The sequence below is a fragment of the Vanessa tameamea genome, chromosome 10 (genome assembly GCF_037043105.1).
Source record: "Vanessa tameamea isolate UH-Manoa-2023 chromosome 10, ilVanTame1 primary haplotype, whole genome shotgun sequence".
Classification (NCBI taxonomy): Eukaryota; Metazoa; Arthropoda; class Insecta; order Lepidoptera; family Nymphalidae; genus Vanessa; species Vanessa tameamea.
In genome coordinates, this window is record NC_087318.1 from 8,749,472 (window position 1) to 8,771,036 (window position 21,565).

At 31.2% G+C, this 21,565-nt stretch overlaps 3 protein-coding genes across 5 annotated transcripts; 2 read left to right on the top strand and 1 right to left on the bottom strand.

Moving 5' to 3' along the window:
- Nucleotides 1-1,325: 1,325 nt before the first annotated feature.
- On the bottom strand, nt 1,326-6,205 carry LOC113404084 (zinc finger protein 271-like). 2 transcript variants are annotated; one of them, XM_026644844.2, is made up of 10 exons: nt 6,028-6,205; nt 5,814-5,945; nt 5,532-5,727; nt 5,169-5,222; nt 4,851-5,092; nt 3,880-3,998; nt 3,586-3,694; nt 2,705-2,857; nt 2,167-2,362; nt 1,326-1,570 (listed from the first exon to the last, which is right to left on the bottom strand). In XM_026644844.2, exons 1-10 carry the CDS (start codon nt 6,127-6,129, stop codon nt 1,422-1,424), a joined length of 1,452 nt encoding a protein of 483 aa, XP_026500629.2. In that variant the 5' UTR covers nt 6,130-6,205; the 3' UTR covers nt 1,326-1,421. The 2 variants fall into 2 exon arrangements, with proteins under 2 accessions (XP_026500629.2, XP_026500637.2); XM_026644852.2 differs by having other exon boundaries at nt 1,329-1,570; nt 2,167-2,367.
- Nucleotides 6,206-8,361: 2,156 nt separating this feature from the next.
- On the top strand, nt 8,362-16,380 carry LOC113404039 (rab3 GTPase-activating protein non-catalytic subunit). 2 transcript variants are annotated; one of them, XM_026644780.2, is made up of 9 exons: nt 8,362-8,522; nt 8,607-8,818; nt 9,387-9,636; nt 9,983-10,154; nt 10,536-10,685; nt 11,043-11,292; nt 12,554-15,065; nt 15,178-15,371; nt 15,901-16,380. In XM_026644780.2, exons 1-9 carry the CDS (start codon nt 8,444-8,446, stop codon nt 16,075-16,077), a joined length of 3,996 nt encoding a protein of 1,331 aa, XP_026500565.2. In that variant the 5' UTR covers nt 8,362-8,443; the 3' UTR covers nt 16,078-16,380. The 2 variants fall into 2 exon arrangements, with proteins under 2 accessions (XP_026500565.2, XP_026500575.2); XM_026644790.2 differs by having other exon boundaries at nt 12,554-15,061; nt 15,174-15,371.
- Nucleotides 16,381-17,227: 847 nt separating this feature from the next.
- On the top strand, nt 17,228-21,276 carry LOC113404079 (uncharacterized). The gene is made up of 3 exons (XM_026644830.2): nt 17,228-17,338; nt 17,461-17,717; nt 17,994-21,276. The coding sequence occupies exons 2-3, from the start codon at nt 17,498-17,500 to the stop codon at nt 19,325-19,327; spliced, it is 1,554 nt and encodes a 517-aa protein (XP_026500615.1). The 5' UTR covers nt 17,228-17,338; nt 17,461-17,497; the 3' UTR covers nt 19,328-21,276.
- Nucleotides 21,277-21,565: the final 289 nt, after the last annotated feature.

The following is a 21,565-nucleotide window of genomic DNA, read 5'->3' on the forward strand; positions in this document are numbered from 1 at the left end:
AGGCACTATTTATTTTTAATATTTGCCAATTCTTTACCTAATTACAAATAATTGCGCATACGAATCATTTACCACTTCATTGAGTGTTTTTTTTAAGATGTTTCTATTTATTTTTCTATCAGTACCTACAATTTAATGTAGTGCTAAACGATACTTGCCTAATTTTTTACTAAAATTCGACACTGCCAATCTAAATATTTGTATTATTAAAAAAAATACCTTTCTATGTAAGTATTAAACTAAAAAAAGATAAGTTTTTTTTCACAGTATTTATCAAAAGTCATTTATTGTTTATTATTTTCATAGTATACAATACCCAATCAAAGACATGGACATTTAATTTCGACGATAAAAATTAAAAAACATACATTTCTTATCCGTTTATAATCCATAACTGCAAGATTTTGATACTAATTTTATATATTTCAAAAATCTTAGTCATAAGAAAAAAAATGTTTTAACTAATTTATTGTTGCTCCGAATGTCCAATCTTTCATACTAATTGTAATTTTAAGTCTCTATGTCTATGATTAAATTACGTCATAAGCGGTCGAATGCATTTGTTTTAATAATGGTTGCCTTATCCCAGCAAAATATGTGACCAGTTCCCATGCTAAGGACGCAGTATCGATTATTTCACAATATCGACCACAGATGATCTTTAGCGAGTTACAATCTTCCTAAATTTAAGGAAGATTGCTTTTGCCTTTAATCCAGTACACTAAAATTAGAAAAGGGATTTAGTCATCCATATGACGCAGTGACTTTTTATCATTGTGTGTGTAGCATTCGTTTATCCGCGCATTTGTGTTCGACCTTTAATAATTATAGATCTATTCACCCACGAAGGCACCCCAAGTTAATTATTTAAAAAAAAAAATTAACAAATAAGATATTTGAATTTATTTGTCGTTTTTACTCTAAGTCGTCTCACGCACTCTTACGTCTTGTCTTGTCTTGTAAGCACGTCAGTCACTTATTCATACTAATGTACGCCAATAATGTTTGAGTGACGGGTGCGCCTTCGTGAACGAATGGATCTATAAATCGATTCGATAATTTTATCGATAAGATTTGTTACCTCTTTTACGAGTATCAAGTCACTTTAATACAACTTTATTATTTTTTTAGGATCCTATAGTACTACCTACTGTTGTACTTGCCAAAGACTTTTTTGTATGTGATATGTTTATTTACTTTTTTACTTGAATGTAAACTGTATTTCTAAATTAAACAATTTAGGTATATTATTTTAAGTGTTTTATTTTACAAATAATTAAAGTTTTATATTTGTAACATTGTATAATTTATGTAAAATGTTAAAAAAAATACGATGTTCCATATTCATCGGTTTTCATACCAAATGAGGAATACTTAACTTTATTGCCAATATAAAAACATAATCGTTTAAGTATTTCTATTCATTTCGCCAGCTTACTATTCGTATTTTCTACATCGCTTTGAACTTTTTTCGTAATTACGTATTCGCCGTGAACTCGCATGTGTACTTTGAGATTGTTATTTCCAGTGAAAGCCTTTTGACATATTCTACAGACGTATGGTTTAATACCTGTAATTAAAATAAAAATTATTTAAAAACATTGCTTTAAATTTTCAATTCAGTACGAGATAGGTTGTTTCATTTGTTATTAGGATATAGAGCGCTCGGGACTGTTTATCTGTAGTGTCAGAAAAACAAACAGGAATTTAGATAAAAAGGAAATTTACTATATATTTCTAAAAATAACTATAATATAGTTAATGCTTCAAATGAGAACAAGGTAGATATAAAAAATAGGTAGATATATAAAAGTATGAATAATGAATAGCAGTTGTCAAAAGATAAATATATCTTATCGTTTATCGCAGTAAATTATGAAACACGAATGAAAATAGTTTAAAAATAAGTGAATCATAAAATTCTACTTTACTCATGGCGCACGCCTTTTTTTCAAACGTTTTGTTTGAATAAAAGACGCGGTACAATATCATCAACTCTGCCTATTGTATATTATTAGTTCCTGGTCAACAAAGCAGTAAACAAATTACCTTAGTTATATTTAGGGCAGCTCTGGACTATTATCTGGGAGGCACGCAAACATGAATTTAAAGGTCTCGGTAACACTACACCGGTACATACTTTAAATGTGCCACGTGCGTGTGTACCTGTGTGCGTGCGGCGATGCTTGATGAGCACGGAGGTGGTGTAGAAGGTCTTGGGACAGTACTCGCAGCGCTTGGAGCGCACCCCGTCGTGCCGGTCGCGGTGCGCGCGCAGGGCGTCGCGCGTCTTGTACACGGCGGGGCAGCGCTCGCAGCGGTGCCGGCCCTCCGCCTCGTGGCTCGACATGTGTCTGGTGAGCTACGCTAACATGTGTCCAATGTCGTGTGCTCGTTTACAAGCTTAATGATGAAGATTAAAATCATATCTCTTCCCTTCGATATTTTGAACATATTTCAAATTTTATAGTAACATTATGCGGGCCTGCCTAATATTTTCCCCTGGGCAATGGTGATGCATAAATATGGAATAAAATTCATTCGACAGCTACGCAGATTTCTCTCGTTCACAATTTTCAGGAATGACGAATTTATTTATAAAAATAAATATAAATAAAATAATTACTGAAATAATGTATCCCTAAAAATAAAAATATAACGTACGTAATTTAAACTGTAAATTAATCGTGATTTCATAGTTTACCTGTCTAGACCCTTGAAATGTTTTACCGCACGTCGAGCACACTAACAACTTTTGGACACATTTGTGGTTGTCATGGACGAGCTGATTGCCGAAAACTCGATTGCATTTATTACAGTAAACTCTTTTAGGCGTGTGTCTCCTTAATTTGTGACTCTAAAAGTTAATTACAAAAATATATAATACTTTGTAAAGGACAGACGTTTTTAATCTACTAAGGTTACTGCCATATAGCTAATTTCAGTAAAGCAACTATAAACTATACTACTAAATACTCTAATTAGATAATTTGTGTCCAAAATTTGAGCACTGATTGTATTTATGTGTTAAACTAAGTAACTCATATTAGAAGATAATTATATCCTCCAGGTTATGAACAGTTTAGCCATTTATTTCAAAATCAAAATATACTTTATTCAAGTAGGCTTTTACAAGCACTTTTGAATCATCATTTAACAAACTATTTAAAGTAAAGCTACCACCGGTTCGGAATGTAGATTCTACCGAGAAGAACCGGCAAGAAACTCAGCAGTTACTCTTTTTCAACATCTAAAAATACAGTCATTTTAGTTGAATACACTTATATATGTATGTTATGTCTCCTGCCTGGAAGTCAACAAGCATTAACTCCACGCTTTTACTTACATCGCCATTACGCCACCAAACTTGCAAACAGAGATTTTTGTCTGTGTTACAATAGCTAGCTCACCCTTTGAACCGGAACACAATAATAAAATAGGAATATTTGTTAAATGGGTGGTACCTACTCAGAGGAAATTGCATAAAGCCCTACAACAACTAATTGAGCATTGAACATGTCTCTTGAGTTAATTCGAACATTTATTTGTCAAAGAATAATTCCCTCACTCACTGAAATAACTCACTTTTAGATTTCCAATAAATTTGCATGAAAACTCACACAAATCACATGCAAATGGTTTGTTTTCCAGATGCACCACCATGTGTATCCTTATTTGCTGTTTACTTGTGAATCTGTAAGGATATTCATAATCTAATTTATACAATTTAAATGAATAGCCTTTGCCTCAAATATTCTGTTATCACTCTAAAAGTAAAATATTAATATACATTGTAGATCAAAAATATTTTGCATGATATCTCATAAAAATAGAAACTCTGGCTTAAAAGTCTACATAACGGGACAAAATTGTACTTACTCTTTCGAACAGTAATCACACATAAATTTCTTATTGGAATGACATCCCCAGATGTGTTTTCGTAATTGCCTCGGGGTTTTATAAATTTTGTAACATTGAACACATCTTAACTGAGTTTTCTATAAAAATGAAATGCATATATATATATTTGCTTAAAACAATTCTCAGTGGCGTAGCATAGGTCACTAGCGCCCGGTGCGGATTCCAAATTTGCCGCCCTCTTATTTTTGCAATCCATTATAAAAAAAATTGGGGCATGGTAAAAAGAGTACTTTTATTGAATAACACTACCCTGAAAAGTGAAATTAACATTTTTTGACATAGAGTAGAAGGTAGAATGTCAATGTCGGTAGCATGGTCAAGGTTACATTTTCCAGTAACATCCAATAGTTTTGCTGGTGTAAGTTATTTAAAATAACATTGAAACGAAATAAGTTTCCTAAATAATAGTTATTGAGAAAGCTTGCGCTTGCATCACCCATGCATAGAACCTACATATGTGCCTGGGTATTTGGTAACAACAAAAAAAAATGTCGAAAAAAACACTGAAAGAAATTAACTTTTTTTTCTCTAACTTAAAAAAGTGCCGCCCGGTGGGGACCGCAACCCCCCCTATGCTACGCCACTGATAATTCTAGGATTGAATATACATAAACTTGAATGAATTATTAAACTATATTTGTGGCCTGGTTCTAAAAGGGCCATTGTACTTTTTCGAGTAAAATGTAAGCTACATTTAGTTATTTGTATAATATTTTACAAAATAATAAATTTATTTGTGCTAAAGATATAATGTTAACATTAATATCAACAATATTATAACAAGTTACATTTGTGAATAGTTTCTATTCTGACACCAAAAAGAAGAATTGTTGTAATAAGATAATGGCTGTTTTAGTACCAGCCTGCACATATAATATAAAATGTTACTGTAATCAAAGGTCCAACAAGAACATTTATCCAAGGTATACCTCATCAGGTGAGTGAGCATTTTTGTAATGGTGTTCCAAATAGATAGATGATTGAAATCTTTTGTCGCAAAGGTGACATGTTTTGTCTTTCCACTGCAGATGTTTCAGTCTATGTGAAAGTAGCTGCTGCCAATCACTAAATCTCTCTAAACACAGTGAGCATATTTTATCATATTTAATTCTATGTATATCTAAGTGATTCAATAAGATACTTCTATCAGCAAATTGTTTGGTACATAAGCCTGTAATACAATTATATCTTAGATTATTGTATAATTAAAGTGCATTAAAGTAAATAATTATTGTAATTAGATTTACCACAACGGAAGCTGGGTGCTACAATGACTTCTTTTTTCTGCTTGCTAAAATTAGCTGCAAAATAATCAATAATAATAAAAAATATATATACATATGATAAATTATATCACATATACATACATGAATAGTAACAGATCAAATTTGTAAAAGATTTCTCTTACTAAGTATTATTGATATTCCTGTAACTAATAAATCATTAAAACTTTCGAATAGAAAACATGTCTGCAGTTGATTGTTTTATTTTTATATTATTTATTAAGTTTCCAACTGTACAGACTTTCCACATATTTTCTCAGATAGTTGGCAAGTATTTCAAAGTTAGCATAAGTGGAAAACTAACCCAGATTATTTATATTGGTTTACCTTGGATAGTTTCACTTTTTATGACTGCTTCAAGTAGATCATTTACTGGATGATCCTCTAAATCTATAAGATCTCGTGGATGCTCGTCATCAGAACATATATCATGATTGACATTTGTTTCTATTTTAATATTATCTTCGGTTATATAATTTCTTTCATCAATTACATTTTTATATTCGTTTTCGATTTTCATCTTCTGTAATATTTAAAATGCATCTTTAATAAACATTTTTTTTAAATATTATTATGATGCATAATAGTAATTGTAATTGAATACTTTACCTCTTCAAAAATATATTTGTCCTGGAAAGCACTATGAGCTTGTATGCATTTATTTCTAAAATCCACGAACAAGTTCAACATTTCAAGGCAATATTCACACATTTGCTGTCGCTTAACATCACAAAGTTGAATCTATAAACACATATTATCTCGAAGCATTTTTATTTAATATTTGTGTGACTTTAGTAAGTCGTAAACAGTTATGATTTTTTACCTTTAAATCGGTTAATAAATTAAAGTGTGATACATATTTTTCATTAAAATGCGTCATTTTCAAGTTTTCGCTAGATCTTAGACAAATTTTGCACTTCATCATAGTTTTAGAATAATTATTATACTAAAAAATTAAATTCCTTAAATCCAAACTCCGAAATACAAACAATAATAAACTAGGGTTGGACCTAATATATCGATATGTCGAAGCATCAAAAAGTTTATTTACAATTTATTTTATTTTTTATTTCACAAGCTGACAACGTCAGTATTACGTTAAAAAGGAAGAAATCGAAAAGTGTCAGAGTTGATGGATGATTAGAAAAGATACGAACAAAAACGACGAGACTTATATTTTTGGAAATAAATATGTCTGATAACGAATTAATACCCAACCCTTCGTTAGATATATTAAAACTATTTTTTCTTGAAACTATCGATATTTATTCGTCATTATTGCAGTCGATACAATAATTTTTTTTAAACATTAATAAGAGCTTTCGCTCTTATTATATATATTTTTTTTTTTGTTTGTGCACAATATTTTAAATATAATATATCTTATGAACACTAAATCAAATAGGATTGAAAAATAAAGACATATTTACACTTTTTACAACTTGCATATACTATTAATGCATACAAATCTCTGTAAGTATTAAGTTAGAGTATGCCGTATTGAACGTCATTATTAAGTCTCCGGCTTTTTGATCAACGATTTGGGTTTTCGACGCTTTTGTAAGAGGTATGGGATAAGGGTTAAACAAAGAAAAATTGCGCATGAGGTACTATATATTAAGCTCCTGAAACGTATTTCCGCCGTGGAAATTCATTATCAAACAAAAGCGGAAGGCAATGGAAGGCAAAATACAAGAATGGAACTAAAATAGATTAATCTAACACCGGAATCGAAGAAAAGGCACAACATGACTATAGATGCGAAGCCGGATATCAACAATTTTTATTAAACGGCTAAAAATGTATTTTTGTTATTAACGGTTAATTAACCGTTATGCTTGTCATTGTTAAAATGTGGTTCGAGTTGCACGATAATGCCAGTTGTCCGATCGGTGGCGGGATCAATACCTATTGGCTGTCACAAGCTTTTATTAAGTTTCATCTGTCCCGGTGTTGGTAATCATTGTTGGTGCTGGCATCAAGGGAGAGTTTCGCCGGTAAGATGTGCGAGTTGTGCTTTCGGATAGCGTCTCATAAGAGGCTATGGTTCCACAAACTTACGAAGATCAGGGAACCGCCCGACTCGTATTCAAGCGTCTAGGTGATCAAGTACATGAAATACCTGGACCTCACCCTGACGGTCACTGGGGCTTTGTAGAGCACTTCGAGCGCCTGATCCCCTGGATCTAGAAGGTAGCTGGTGCTATACACAGACTTCTGCGAAATTTAGGGGAAGTTCGCCGACTCTATGCCGGTGTTGTAAGATCTCTTCCTACGAGCAATCATGTTAGCATTGTTCCGCAGTGTATCGGCGTGGAGGGACGCAGTCTCCTTCTATGAGACCGGCATGGTCCAGAAGGAGACAGCGGTGCTTGAACGGGGAAGGGGCGAAACTACTCGGCGAAGACAACGAAGACGTCGTGTCGGTCCTCCCACAGCCTTGACGTCCGGGGCTTAAATTATACAACGTGGCCTTGGGGCCGTGAACGCGTGAGTTGGGACCTCACGTTTCCTATTACGTTTCCTATTACGCACTAACAAGGGATGCCGGGGGCGATATCAGCGTCGCCCCCTGAGGAATGCATCGCTGAGCCACGAACGGAGCACTGCACAGGAAGCTGTAAATCCTGAACATTTAGTTTTCTCTGTCAATGATTTCTAAAGGAATCTCAGGTGCAGATCTGCATTCAAGCTAAAAACCTAGCCATGTAGCATCCGCCTTAAATATGGCCCCCGTGGATAGGTCAGATTAGCTTCCTACTAATTCAACAATCGTTATTTCTGAGAGAGTTATTATGATTGAAATAAATAAACAACAATTTTATTTATTTAAAATATTATTTATACAGTTAAACTGAGACATTCCATTTTCATGGATTTTTATTTTGAAAAAACAGTTGTTAACTTCGAACGAACGAACGATATCTGTTTTTATAGCCAAAAAATCATTTTAGAAGCTGGGCGAATGATGATGTCATTTTTATAACAAAACATGAATAAAAAATTTCGTCATTTTAACTCCTCGATTTTGTTGTTAGTCATACCTTAGTCATATCTTTCATGTCATTTACCTGCGTATCTCTATATTACAGTGACAGACTGACAGTCTGACAAACCTACACAAAGAGTATATAAATTAACAACTTTAGTCACTAGTTTCTAGTTTGACAACTGAGTTGACTGTAAAAAATTTGTTATTTTATAAAATTACTTACATATTTAGTTATATTTATTAAAATATGTGTAATGTAGAGCAAGTTGCTGACTGTGGTGATATTTTAACACTAGGGAGAGCACTTTTTATTCCTGAAAAAGAAGGCAAGTGTATTTATTGTTATTTATTTGTTGTTATAGCGTGATATTTACGTTTTTTACATAATTTTCTGTGTTGTTTACGTTTAGATGAAACCTGGCTCTCCAAATGTTCAGTATCACTGTCATCTTGTGGGAATCTGTTAGCTGTAGGGTATAAGAAACGTCTATGTTTCCTAACTGCTCAATGGATAAGTTCTATTGAAAGTAACACTTATTTAGTATCCTGGAGTGGTACTCTTCCATCGGAAGTAACGTCGGTTCTGGCTTTGTCTATTTGCCCTTCACAACAATCATCTCAGGTAATTGTTTATATGAATAAACATAATATTTATATTACTCCTCAATGTTAAAGTCTTGTAATAGATAAGATTACTGCTACTGTTTCTATGACCATTACAAACAGGGACAGTGTTTGTAATGGTTGTTAGGAAAAATTATAATTGAATTGTGAAAGTATTGAATGAGACTGTCAAAGTAAAAATGGCAGTAAATGAAAGAAACCAAATTGTCATGTGATATTTTTTAGACAATAAGCAGGTTTATTCCATTCTAAGGTAAAAGAGAACATAAATCTAAAATAATAAAATATTAAGCAGGTACATTCATTTAATATATTTGTAAAAATATTTTCAAACCCATGATATTAGAAGAAATTAATTTATATTTTTAAAATCCTTTTTATTTAATTTTTTTGTTAACTTTATGCATTTTTTCTTATTGAGTTTTGAAATAATACAATTATCTGCACACAATTAATTTTAGTCTGCTCTTTATATATATATATGTTTTTTTATTTAAAAGATTATGTGCTATATATATAATGTGACTGAATAATGTAATGTAATAAATAAATGTATTGTTTTTTAGAATGGTCCTGATTGGTTTTGTATAGTTGTTGGATTTATAAATGGAAGTGTGGGATTTTACACCAATACAGGACATTTATTATTACTTGAAAAGCTAGAAGAGAGGCCTGTTTTAAGAATATCATGCCATACAGGGACTTTTGGAACACTACCTGATGATATACACATATTTTTTCAAAGTGGTGTTTGTGTGCTCTCTGGATCAAGTTTGTTTCAAACACTTCGAAATGCCAAGGTTCAACTAGCTAAAGGTGAGTAGGAACATAACAAACAGAAGTAAGATATAGAAAATAAATCAATGAAAAAAATTTACTATCACAAATGTCAAATCAAATTGGTCAATCAAAATGTGAAAGTTTGCGAGGTTGGATAGATGGATCTTTGTTACTTTTTCATGCAAAAACTTTTGTATGGATTTAAATGAGATTTTTAACAGAGATCACTTATACCCTCTATTAACATATAGACTGCCTAATTCTCCTCTCAGTCACAGAAGTAGCTGTGAATTATATTAGCAGTCTCAACACAAAAGATTATTATATTATCTTTATTTAATAGTACTGATAATTATATAAATTGTTTTTTTTTTAATTATAGTGCAAGCTGGTATCTTAAGTGAGTATTCTATAGATAGTAAAAGTATCCAAATACGAAAATGGATTTTTACTGAACAAGAACAAATTAATGATGCTGCAGTTGTTGGCCTTGATTTAAAAAATTCATATGAACATTTCTTAGCGGCTTCAACTTACGGAGGATATGATACATGGTATAGAACTTGATTTTAACTACATTTACCTACAACTTCCCTCTAAAGACTGTAATCTTTCATCTGCAGCTTCGCTCACATGATTCTGATCTAATTTTTTGTTTACATCACCTATTCTATATTCTATTTTCTATCCTTTGAAAACCTTGTCTATAATATATTAATGTGATCAAAAGCAATGATGTGCAAAACTAAAAGTTTTATTTTGTTTTTTTTTTTTTAATTAAAATTAATCTTCATATTATGCATGTCTATTAAAGATAACAACTCAAATTTTACATTTCTTTCAATTTTCTGTTTTGTGTATATTAAAATATAACAATAAGTAATGACAAAACTTTCATTTATTGTTATAATTTATTCTTATTGTAAAAATTTTAGGTATCGCTCTATTCCTCCATTAAACACTTTAATTCTTACATCTGGGATTTTACCTTATATTGGATTTCATTATGCTATGGAGGGTGGAACTACACCTCCACTTCAAGATGTTGCTAGAGCTGTTGCCAATAAAATTAAGTCTGCTCTACCGTGAGTGTTCTTTTTCTGCAAACTGTATAGCTAATGGAAGTTTTATGTTTGGTGTTGGTCAAATAATACACTGGAAAATATGAAAGATCCTTCTCATTGAATACTATATGCTAAATAAAGAAATAAACAGAGATACGATTCAGCTTTTTATAAATTTTAAAATATTTCAAACAAAATAAGTATTTGTGAAAATTAATGAATTGGATGTTTTCATTATTTTTATAGTACTTATCTTTTCTACCATAATGTTAATTTCCTTTATGTTTTTTGTAATTGATTATATGTAGATTAATCTATAGAAGATTAAGCTTGGAAGATAAAATAATTGATATAATAAAGCTTTTTTTAAATTTGCAGGGGATGGCTGGGGGGTTCGACTGAAAGCGCACCATCTAATACTGAGCCTGTTATAAGAGCAGAACAGCTGTCTATGCGGAACGGAGTATTTGACTCGCAAAGACAAGGCACCTTAGTTGCGATATCTCCGGATCGTCGCCTAGCTGCTTTTACAGATAATTTAGGACGAGTGGCTATTTTGGATGTTACAAAAGGCTATATCATAAGAATGTTCAAAGGCTGCAGAGATGCTCAGTGTGCTTTCATCCAAGTATGTATTTCGTCATATATATCTGTTACCTAATTTTTTTTATACTATGGTTAAATTTAAATAGTTATCTCAGGATAGAAAAGATATAAACGCCATTAATTGATCGTTCCTATGATACTGCTCGATGAACATTTTATCTACGCTCGCCTGCTCGCTTCGTCATCGATCAATGACTTATACCATCCACGGACGATTCCGCGTCGATCAGTCATTCCATCATAACCACACAATAGTTGACACAGTATAAAAGAAAAAATATATATCTTCATATAGTTAAATAGTCTATGTATGTATATATAAATTAACTCCTTATAAAAGGTTGCACTGATTTCGATGTTATTTTTTGTGGGTCACTTGATGGCTGGACTTGAACCGGTAGATGGCACTACCATCGAGAAGTAAATAAAATTATTATTTTACCGGCACGAAGTCGGGACGGGATGGTAGATCATATATAGATGTCGATAAAGACTGATACCCATACCATAACAACTGAATTCTTAATACTATTTAGTTACTTCTGACTTTTTTATATCTTATTTTTCACTATACAATCATTTGCCCTATTTTTGTAACTCTATAGAGTTATACGGAACTGACACCATTGATTGTAATTTGACAAAATCCTAAACTATTAGTTCAGTTTAGGTTCTATTAGTTTATTAATTATATTTTTCCATATTTGCCGTATAGTTTCCCCGGTAGAGATTATGTCATTGGCTAAATGTATGTACTCGAGTGAGTTCTTGTTTATCTTTTATTATAATATCCATTATCGCCGAAATATACCGAAAACTATTATTGTCTACGGTGAATGGGATCGGTTGTACATAGTTTTTAATAAGACTCATATAGATCCCTGGTCATTTCTCTTCAATATTATTTCCGTGCTGTGTATTTTGTGTAACACGAGCAATCGTCGTTTGCAATCTTAAATATCATCTTCATATTTCTGATACGGTTACCTTCTATATCTACTTTTTCCTATTTTTATCTTTTATTTCAATTATCAGTGTTCAACCCGGTAACATTCATTCAATTTAATTTGATTAGATTCGACTCATATATATATTATCAAATACATCCCGATCATAAGTCTAAGAATATTCCTTTCAATGTTTCATCTTCCTATTTCGCTCCGAAATAGATATATGACATCGAACTTCATATTCATTTTATCGGGTCAATCGCACAAACATATGAAAAGGAATAATAAAGATCTTATTCCGTATATTTTATTAATCACCGTTTTCATTTTTAGATTTTTGATGCTGAAAATAAGAAACCTCAACTTTCCATGGTTAAAGAAATGCGTAGAGCTATGTTTCTTATAATTTATAATCCAAAAAAGGGTTTAATTGATATAAGATTAATGCAAAGAGGAACTAGAATCGCAGTTTTCACAGCAACAAAAAATGGGAAACTTTTATATAATACTTGCGGATTAATAGGAGCAGAAAAAAGTTATACTCATAAAAAGCTAAACTTGCCCGAGTTCCAATGTGTACTCATTGACCCCGATGGTAAATTAAAAAAGTTTAATATTCCATTCTATTATTCGCTCGGAGGTGAACATTTGGAAAGGTCTAAAGATCTCCATGTATTAAGAAGCATTCGTGACATCATAAAAAAGACAACAAAATTATCAGAAGAGGCAAAGGTAGAAATTATAGAAAGTGTTGAAAAATTAAATACTTTGGAGATAAAGAGACATTGTTTGGAAATGTTAATTAAGTCCTGCGAATCTGATATATTGATTGCTTGTCTAGAACGGGTTTGGGGCAGTTTGTCAAGTGATGACGTAATTAACCAACATAATGAAAAATTTAAGAATTACTTCGGCAATTTAGCACTGGTAACACTTTTCCATAGACGCATATGCAGTGAAGATGTTGATGATATGCAAGATTTAGTTGTTAAAGTACGTAAAGAATTCGGCGTTGAAAATAATCTTGATGACGTTACCAACGATCAAGATGAGAATCTTGAATTTAATCTTTTGGAAGATGATAACTGTATATTAGAAAGATTATTCATTTTGGCTCAAGAAAGAGACTTTAAAGAGCATCAGGCTAAAGTAACTTTCGCTGATAATCGTATCAGTACGTACAAAGATTTTGTATCTTGTTTTGAATTAGAACAGAAAAATAGATATATTTCTTTGAAACAAGATATACCAACTGAGAAATTTAATAATTTATCTTGCGATATTTTTAAATCTGTCATACGTTTAAAAGATTACTCCACACTGAGCAATTTTGTCAAAAGTAGTAAAGTTGATCCAAAAGAAATCGTTAAACTTGTCATTACACATTTGATGAACATGCCACTTGAACAAATCAATCTTGATTTAATTGAAAAAATTATAGCAATTCTTTATTATCTGTGCAGCGCTACAGAGGAAGCGACTAATGTAATATACAATGAAATATCTCCATGGTGGGAGAATATTCGCATGATGTTGGTGGAACAGCCGTGTCCCTTAAGGAGTATGATAGTTGCAATGGCATGTAAGGCTGTTGTTAAAATATTTGAAACCAAATCGTCAGAAAAGGAAGACGCATGGGAGTCTGTGACCAAAGAGAATGCTAAGTGGGGTATATTAATTGGCAAATTAGAAGATATATCAATTTTAAGCATTGTATTATTGTTTAAAGCTGATATTAAGGGCCAATCAATACCGAAATTGGCTTTCGAAGATATAAATATCAACTTGAAATATATTTATTCTAGAGGAAAAGGTTCAATAACTGAGTTGATTGCTAAGTGGCTCTGTAACATGGGCGTACCGCCGTCTTCAATAGCGGCTAATGAGCTAATGGAAAAGTATGATCCAGTTTTAAATTCTGATCCAAGTTCTTTAGAGGATGATGATAGAGCAGAAATTCTGTATATGGAAAATAACCGCAGCTTAATTGAGGATAATCCACAGATATTTAAATGGCTGTCACTCCTACGTCGACAATTTCCACTAAGCACGACAACTGACTACATAATTGCTAATATGTCGTGGGAATATGCCATGGAGTGGCAGAAATGTATGAATAAAACTGATCATTTGGATATGGTTATACATTGCTCGCAGATCATAACGAACGTGCGCTTAAGGCTGGGCATGTATTCGATAATTTGGTCAACATATATAAAACACGTTTTTGAAACCTGTTGTCGTCTTGTCAATAAAGTGGGGAAATTACCTAAAGATCATTTATGCTTACAAGATTTAGGATTTAAAAGCGAAACTTTATCAAGTTTTTTAAAAATTTGTACTTTTTATTTAGACGAGTTCTATTCTTGTTCTATGATGTGTGTTGATGCAGAAAAACAATCCATACAGTATGAAAAAATTTGGGACGAAAGCGTGCCATCTTTAGTAGAAGTAGCGCAAGATACAAAAAATGACAATAGTGAAATATTAAAATTGAACTACCAAATATCTTGTACGCTTTACTACCAATGCCACTTTAAATTAAAGTTTTCAAAGCCGTTGGACATTCTTTACGACATCGATTATCAGTATATTTTGGAAGCCCTGACTGGTAATGTTGTACATCGAGACATTAGCGCGAAAGGTTCGGAAAAACTCATGAGTCCAAGAATGAAATTTTTGACGAAACTTATTCGCCATGCTATCGAAACTATAAGCTGCGAGGAAAACGATGAAAAGTCAATCTTATATCATGATGAAGAATGTGTACTTTGGATCCAAAAAATATGCTTACTCGCCGAAGTATGGGACATCGATAACAACTTTGTATTTCGACAGGAAGTAAGTGTATTATTTAAATGATACTTTTGATGTACTTATATAAGTATATACATACTATTAACTCAGTATTAAAAAGTGACAAAATTTGTAAAAATAGAAATTTTGATTGTAGGTTGTTGGCTTATACCACATGGGTTATGATGAAATAGCAGAGGCTACACTGGGTATGATTAAAGAACCAGAGTTGACGTTAGTACCGATTATAGCCATCACAATACAGCGCCTGAAACGAAGTTTGGAAAACTCTAAAAATCAAGCAGAATGGATTGTGTCAATGCCACCACAGCTTTACAAACGACTACAGAATACGGTTGGGATAAATAAATAAACTTAATTTAATTTTAACTTGAACTTTGTGTGTACTATATTCCAATGTCAAAAAGTGAAGATAAAAATAAACCTTAGCTTAACATATTGCATATGATATGCTAATAGCACAAATATTTTATGGATTACAAACACTTTTTGATGAACATATCTTTATTGAAAAAACAACACTATTCCACTTAACTACTAAAATATAAGTAAATTTTGCTTCAAACTACCGATAACAACTTGGCTGACATTCAAAATACTATATTTTCATGAATCCATAAATCCATTGATTATTTATATTATCTCGTCTATGTCATGTGAATACAAATTCGAAGCTGTTTATTTATCTTTACTCCTCCCGCCGTTGGAATATGTATATCGAGATTTTTTTGTTAATAATGTGAGGCAAACCACATTAAATTGTCATATTTGAGAATCCCAAAAATTTTACCCATTACAATAACTTTATCTTCCAAAGGAAAAACAACATTCTAAATAGATATATGTATTATTTTTTATTGCAGGTTTTAGATACATCGATTCCGGCTAATCCGTCATTGGCAACAACGATACTCGTTTTACAAAAAGTATTGTCCGAAGTCGAGAAAAAGTCCTCAGAAACGGAAGATCTGAAGCAGAATGTTAAACTGACTCGACTTATAATTGAAAGCTGTGAATTGTTAATAAGACGTAAATTATAATATATTTATAAAACAGTTAATTATGCTATTTAATGTTTATGTTAATTAGAATGTTCTTGTATTTATTATCATTTTATATCAGAAAATATCTTTGTTATTGTCGATGAGTCTTAAATTTATAAGTTTGGATTAAATCCAACTTAAACTCAACTAGACATCATCAGTTCTGGTATGTGAAAAGATGTTGTTATTTTTAAATATGTTCTCGATCACAGTAAACAAGTTCACATCACTTCTGTTAATGTTTTTCTGTTTTGTAATTATTTGTTTTATTTATAAAAAATAAAAGATTATTATATTAAATATCCAGTTTTTTGTTAATTTTTTTAAAGGTAGAAAATATTCCGTCTTTGGAAAAGTAAAGACGATTGGCATAGATAAATTAGTTTTCTCAAATTTTAGAATATTTTTGTTGAAAAAAACATCAGACGTATATTAATTGTTAAAGGGCCACTACGAGGCTTTTTGTCTTTGAGTACATATTTAATTGATAAAAAATATTTAATACGTGCTTATAAAATCTAGTGCAGTCTTATGTACTTTTTTCACACTTACAAATCAATTAATATGTTTTGCCGTACGTTATATTGTACTGCCAATTATGAGCAAAAATATTTTTAGGGACAATAACTTGTCTTGAATGAGGATATTATTTACTGCTACCGGCAACCTGTATAATTAGGGTATTCTATTCCATGCCTTGGCAATGTAAAAAATAACTGAAACATGTACATAGCTAATGTTTGAAATATTTTGAATATTATTGACTATTCCATACGTTAACTAGGAGATTCGTTAATACAATCCTTAGAGATAGAAAAATTGAGATTGTAAAAATAAGACAAGAAAATAATGATTTTGCTTATAACTAATACAAATAATGAATAAACTATAGGCATGCGATTGATATACAAAAATTACTTGATATAGTAGCACATAACGTGTAATACAGATATAATTTACCTCTAGCAAAAAATTTACACTTTTTTGCATTCACGTCTTACCTCTTCGGTTGACTTAAAATCATAAATGTAAACAGCGCAGATTATTTGTTAAAATACAGCAATACCATATTTTATAAACTCACCTGTGCCTGTCTGAGTTTGTTTTTTACTCTATGGTCTATCTCGCTTAAGTTGTCAAAATCAAACTTCAATTGACAATTTGATAAAGAGATCATCTCAACTAATTGTTGACTTTTGTTTACAAGTCATTATTTAAAAATATGAATTAAAATAGAAATAATGCACAAGTTTCTTCGGTAATATTTTAAAGCCCAGCATCTGGCATCGAATACATCTATACCATATGTTAAATAAATTAATTTTATTAATGTTTCGATAATTCGCAATAATAAAGCAGTTCATGATATTTATATTTCAGATATCTTCTACAATAAATATATCCTACACTCTTAAAAATGGGATGTTTTCAAAGCAAAAAAGAAGCTACTGATTTACATCCAAATGTGTTTCGTGTTGTTAACATTGACGAAAATGGATCCGATTTGTGTTCAGGACAATTGGAAATCACGGAATCAGATATAATTTTATACCGTGAAGGCAGAGAATCCACTGTGTGGCCCCTTCATTCTTTACGACGATATGGTTTTGAAGGAGAAATATTCAGCTTTGAATCAGGTATTTCTAATTTTTACATGGCTCTACATTTTCTTAGCTAGTTCAAGAAAATATAGGCATTCATATTTTTCTTATTACCACATTTCAAATATCTGAATCTCAATGCAAATAATAAATGACATGCTACTATAATTAATTATAATTTATAACTATAAATAGTCATTTAAGTAATTACATTTAAAGTAAATATACAATAAAACATTTATTTCATTGATATCTTAGATAAGATCTGTAATGTGTTATATATGGTTGCCATGAAATTTTCTTTATTTTTAGGAAGAAGATGTGAAACAGGTGAAGGTATATATGCATTTAGATGTAGAAGAGCATCTCTTTTATTTCAAACATTACAGCAACAAATACAATTAAGGAATGTTGTTCATGATACTGTTCCTTATCCGGTAACAAGACTATCACCATCATCACAAGGGCGACAGACATTACAAGCTAGTGTTGTCCATCGTTCTTCAGTAGACAATGGTCAACCTGATGCAGCAACAGCTTTCAATAATAACCTGTCCAATATGGCTTCTAATGCAGGAGGAGTTCCACCAATATTAACACAGTCACCTCGCTCACCTTCCAGTGCTGATATATTAGAAGTTATGCCTCTGTATCCACACTCACAAGCAACTGACAGTCATGTGACAAATATATATCAAGTCCGAGATTTTAAACGGGAACATAATAATAATAATCAAGCAGAAATAGGAACTGACAATCGACATGTCTATACTAATGATTTTAGTAGAGACTTAGCAATACTTAGAAATAATTTAAGACAAGAAGCCGTTTTGAATACTATAAGGGATATTGAAGATGAAACAAATTTTCTTGAGAATAGATATGTAAATGAAAATGTTCCAAATAACTCAGCAAATCATGTGATTTCCCCTACAATGAGTAATTCAAGTGAGCACTATGCTCAATTAAGCATGGAACAACAGGCGTTGTCAAGATTATATGTTAACATTCCTCCTAGTGATGCGAACACTTTTGACATTAATAAAAATGACACAACACCAACAACACCAATAACACCAAAACAAGTTGAATATTGCAACTTGTCTCTTGGAACAAAACCTGAAATAAATATAAATACATATGCAAACCTAATGTTGGGTGATATTGCCGATAGTGTTAAAAATGTAAAGTCAACTTTTAGTACATCTGAACACACCCAGAAGTTCTCCGAATCTGACACCTTCACCTCAATGTCACCCATTGAAGAAATGGAAGTCAATTATGCTATTTTAGATATTGATTCTAATAAAGATACTCATATTAAAGGAGCCAGAAACCTTATATCACCAGAAAGTCAATCAAACAGTTCCAAAAATGAAAGTACTGCATTATGTTCCGCACAACCACATGGTCGGTTGGTTTCTCAGACTAGTATTGACCAATCAACAGCAGGAAATGCATCCAGTACCCTTCCTTGTACTAGTATTGGTTATACAACCATTGATTTTGATAAAACTGTTGCATTGACGTCTGTAGCCGCAGGAGCAGAGCTCAATATGGATAGTTGTAGAAAAAATAGACACAATTCCTGTGGAATTTTATGCGGCAGCCCCAGCAGTAGTGAGAAAAGTAAAGGGATTAACTGAGGTTTAATATTCCCTATGTTTAAAAGGGGAAACCATTAGCAGTTTGAACTTTCCAAAGTAGCACAAAGACTATTTAATGTTTTAAAACATCATATTTAGTTATGTAAGATTGTGCAAGAAAACATTGTGCAGTGAACTTTTCTAACATCATAAATGTCATTAAATGTCATTTTTTTTAATATTGTAGTGAAACCAAAACATGAATATCTAAAGCCAAATGTTTATATAACCAAAGCTTTTTAATTCCAAATATTTCTTGATGTTATTGCACCGAAGAATATCTGTAGAATCTTCTTTTGAGATACTTGTTGGATGCAAAACTGTACATTTATTTATTAATTTAAAAAACCTAAAACAAAGAGGTAGAGACTGAAATGTATAATATTGTTTAAGAATATTATGTTTTTATTACTTCAGGATATGAAACTAACAACATCGAAATTGATAGGAATGTAGGGTATTTTATATTCCTTCCAAAATTATTGAAATATTTGAGATCGTTTTATCATATGTACATAATGATTATATATTTTATCACTGCCTGGTGAAATTGCCTCTTATTGCCTATTTTTTGTAAGTTATAGTTTAATATTTATATTTTTTTACTGTTTTTGTCGGTGAATTATATAATAAATTATTATTTCTGGGCTATCCAATAATTTCGTCCACTAGACGAATATTTTTCGGTACGAATATTCACGCAGATGCTAACAACAAACTTGTTACGGTGCAAGTTCTTATGATAACTAAATGCTAAATAATGGTTTGTAATGGCGCTATTATATAGTATATAAGGTTTGAGACGATTAGTCTGACAAAGGGAGGTGCAAATTTTCTTTTAAGGCTATGAGTATCTATAATAATATAAGATGTAATATACACTATAGACATACACACTAATGTAGTTATGTATGCTTAGGATGAATAAAAGTGTAATTAAATTAATGTGAAACGTTATAGGTACAATGAGTAGTTTTATAGTTAAATGTTACATATAGATTCGTCGTTAGCCTTAGACTACTTTTTATGTGTATAGTTAGCTTAAAATATATTAAATGTTAATTATTATCACATAATATCATAAGGTCATCATCTCATCATATATCCTGATTTCGGCCTGAATATAGAATAGGTATTACATTACCATAAAGTTCCTAAAATTATTCCATTTTAGATGCATACAATGAAACATATATTGCCAATCAGATGTAAACTTATGTATTGTGTTATAGTTGTAGGCTTTGATTTTAAGAATGTATACCAAAACTTTACATGTAAGGCTAATTCACGTTTTACTCTATTTATTTCGTATTTAAATAAAAAAATAATAATTGGTGGCTTTTCTTTTAGAGGCATTGTAGCTGCCTAAATGATATTAACTATGATTGTTACAATAAAATGTAATATTGTAAGGTTTCCACTGCAGGGCTATGGTCACCTTTCTTTTAGAAGGGAATCGTTAGAGCTCTTTTCACCATGCCGCTCCATTGTGGATTGGGGGATACGTAGTGCCAGAATATAGTGGTCCTTGCCCAGGTTTGATCCTACAATCTATGGTTAAGATTCACATGTCCTAACCACTATACTGGCCATCTTGACTATTACTTGTAAATAAATACAAAATTAGTTTATATATTTTATATACAAATATAATTGTTTTAAATATTAGTAATTAAAAAATATATTACAAAAATGAAGATCAAGACAAATGTACCGACTTAAATAATAAATTAATACCAAAGAATATTTCTTTAAGACGATATGAAAAAATGTAATAGATATTTTTCGCAAGATTAATCGTTAATATTATAAACAAATTAGTTAAATATAATTGTAATAAAATAATAGTGAAAGGAAATGAAGTTATTGTAAAGCATGCCGTAAACTATGAGTGTTACATTAAGTAGGTATTTAAAAAAAAACCTGTTATCTACGAAATTAACATGAAGTTTGTTTTATTTATGAAAGGAAATTAATTAAATATTTGGAATATTGATGAACTGATAATTTGTTTCATTTATTCTTAAGTCAATCGAACATTGACATTTATTATTTTTTTAAGACATTCTTGTATCTCGCAGGGGCACAACCAAGACGCCTTTGAATCATTTTTATACAAAATTTGATACAATTAAAAAATTATAACAACACTTAAGATATTTTAAAATAAAATATTGATCCTGGATAGAGTAAATACCTACAAAGGTCCAAATTATACTACGCTACTCCAATGCGGGT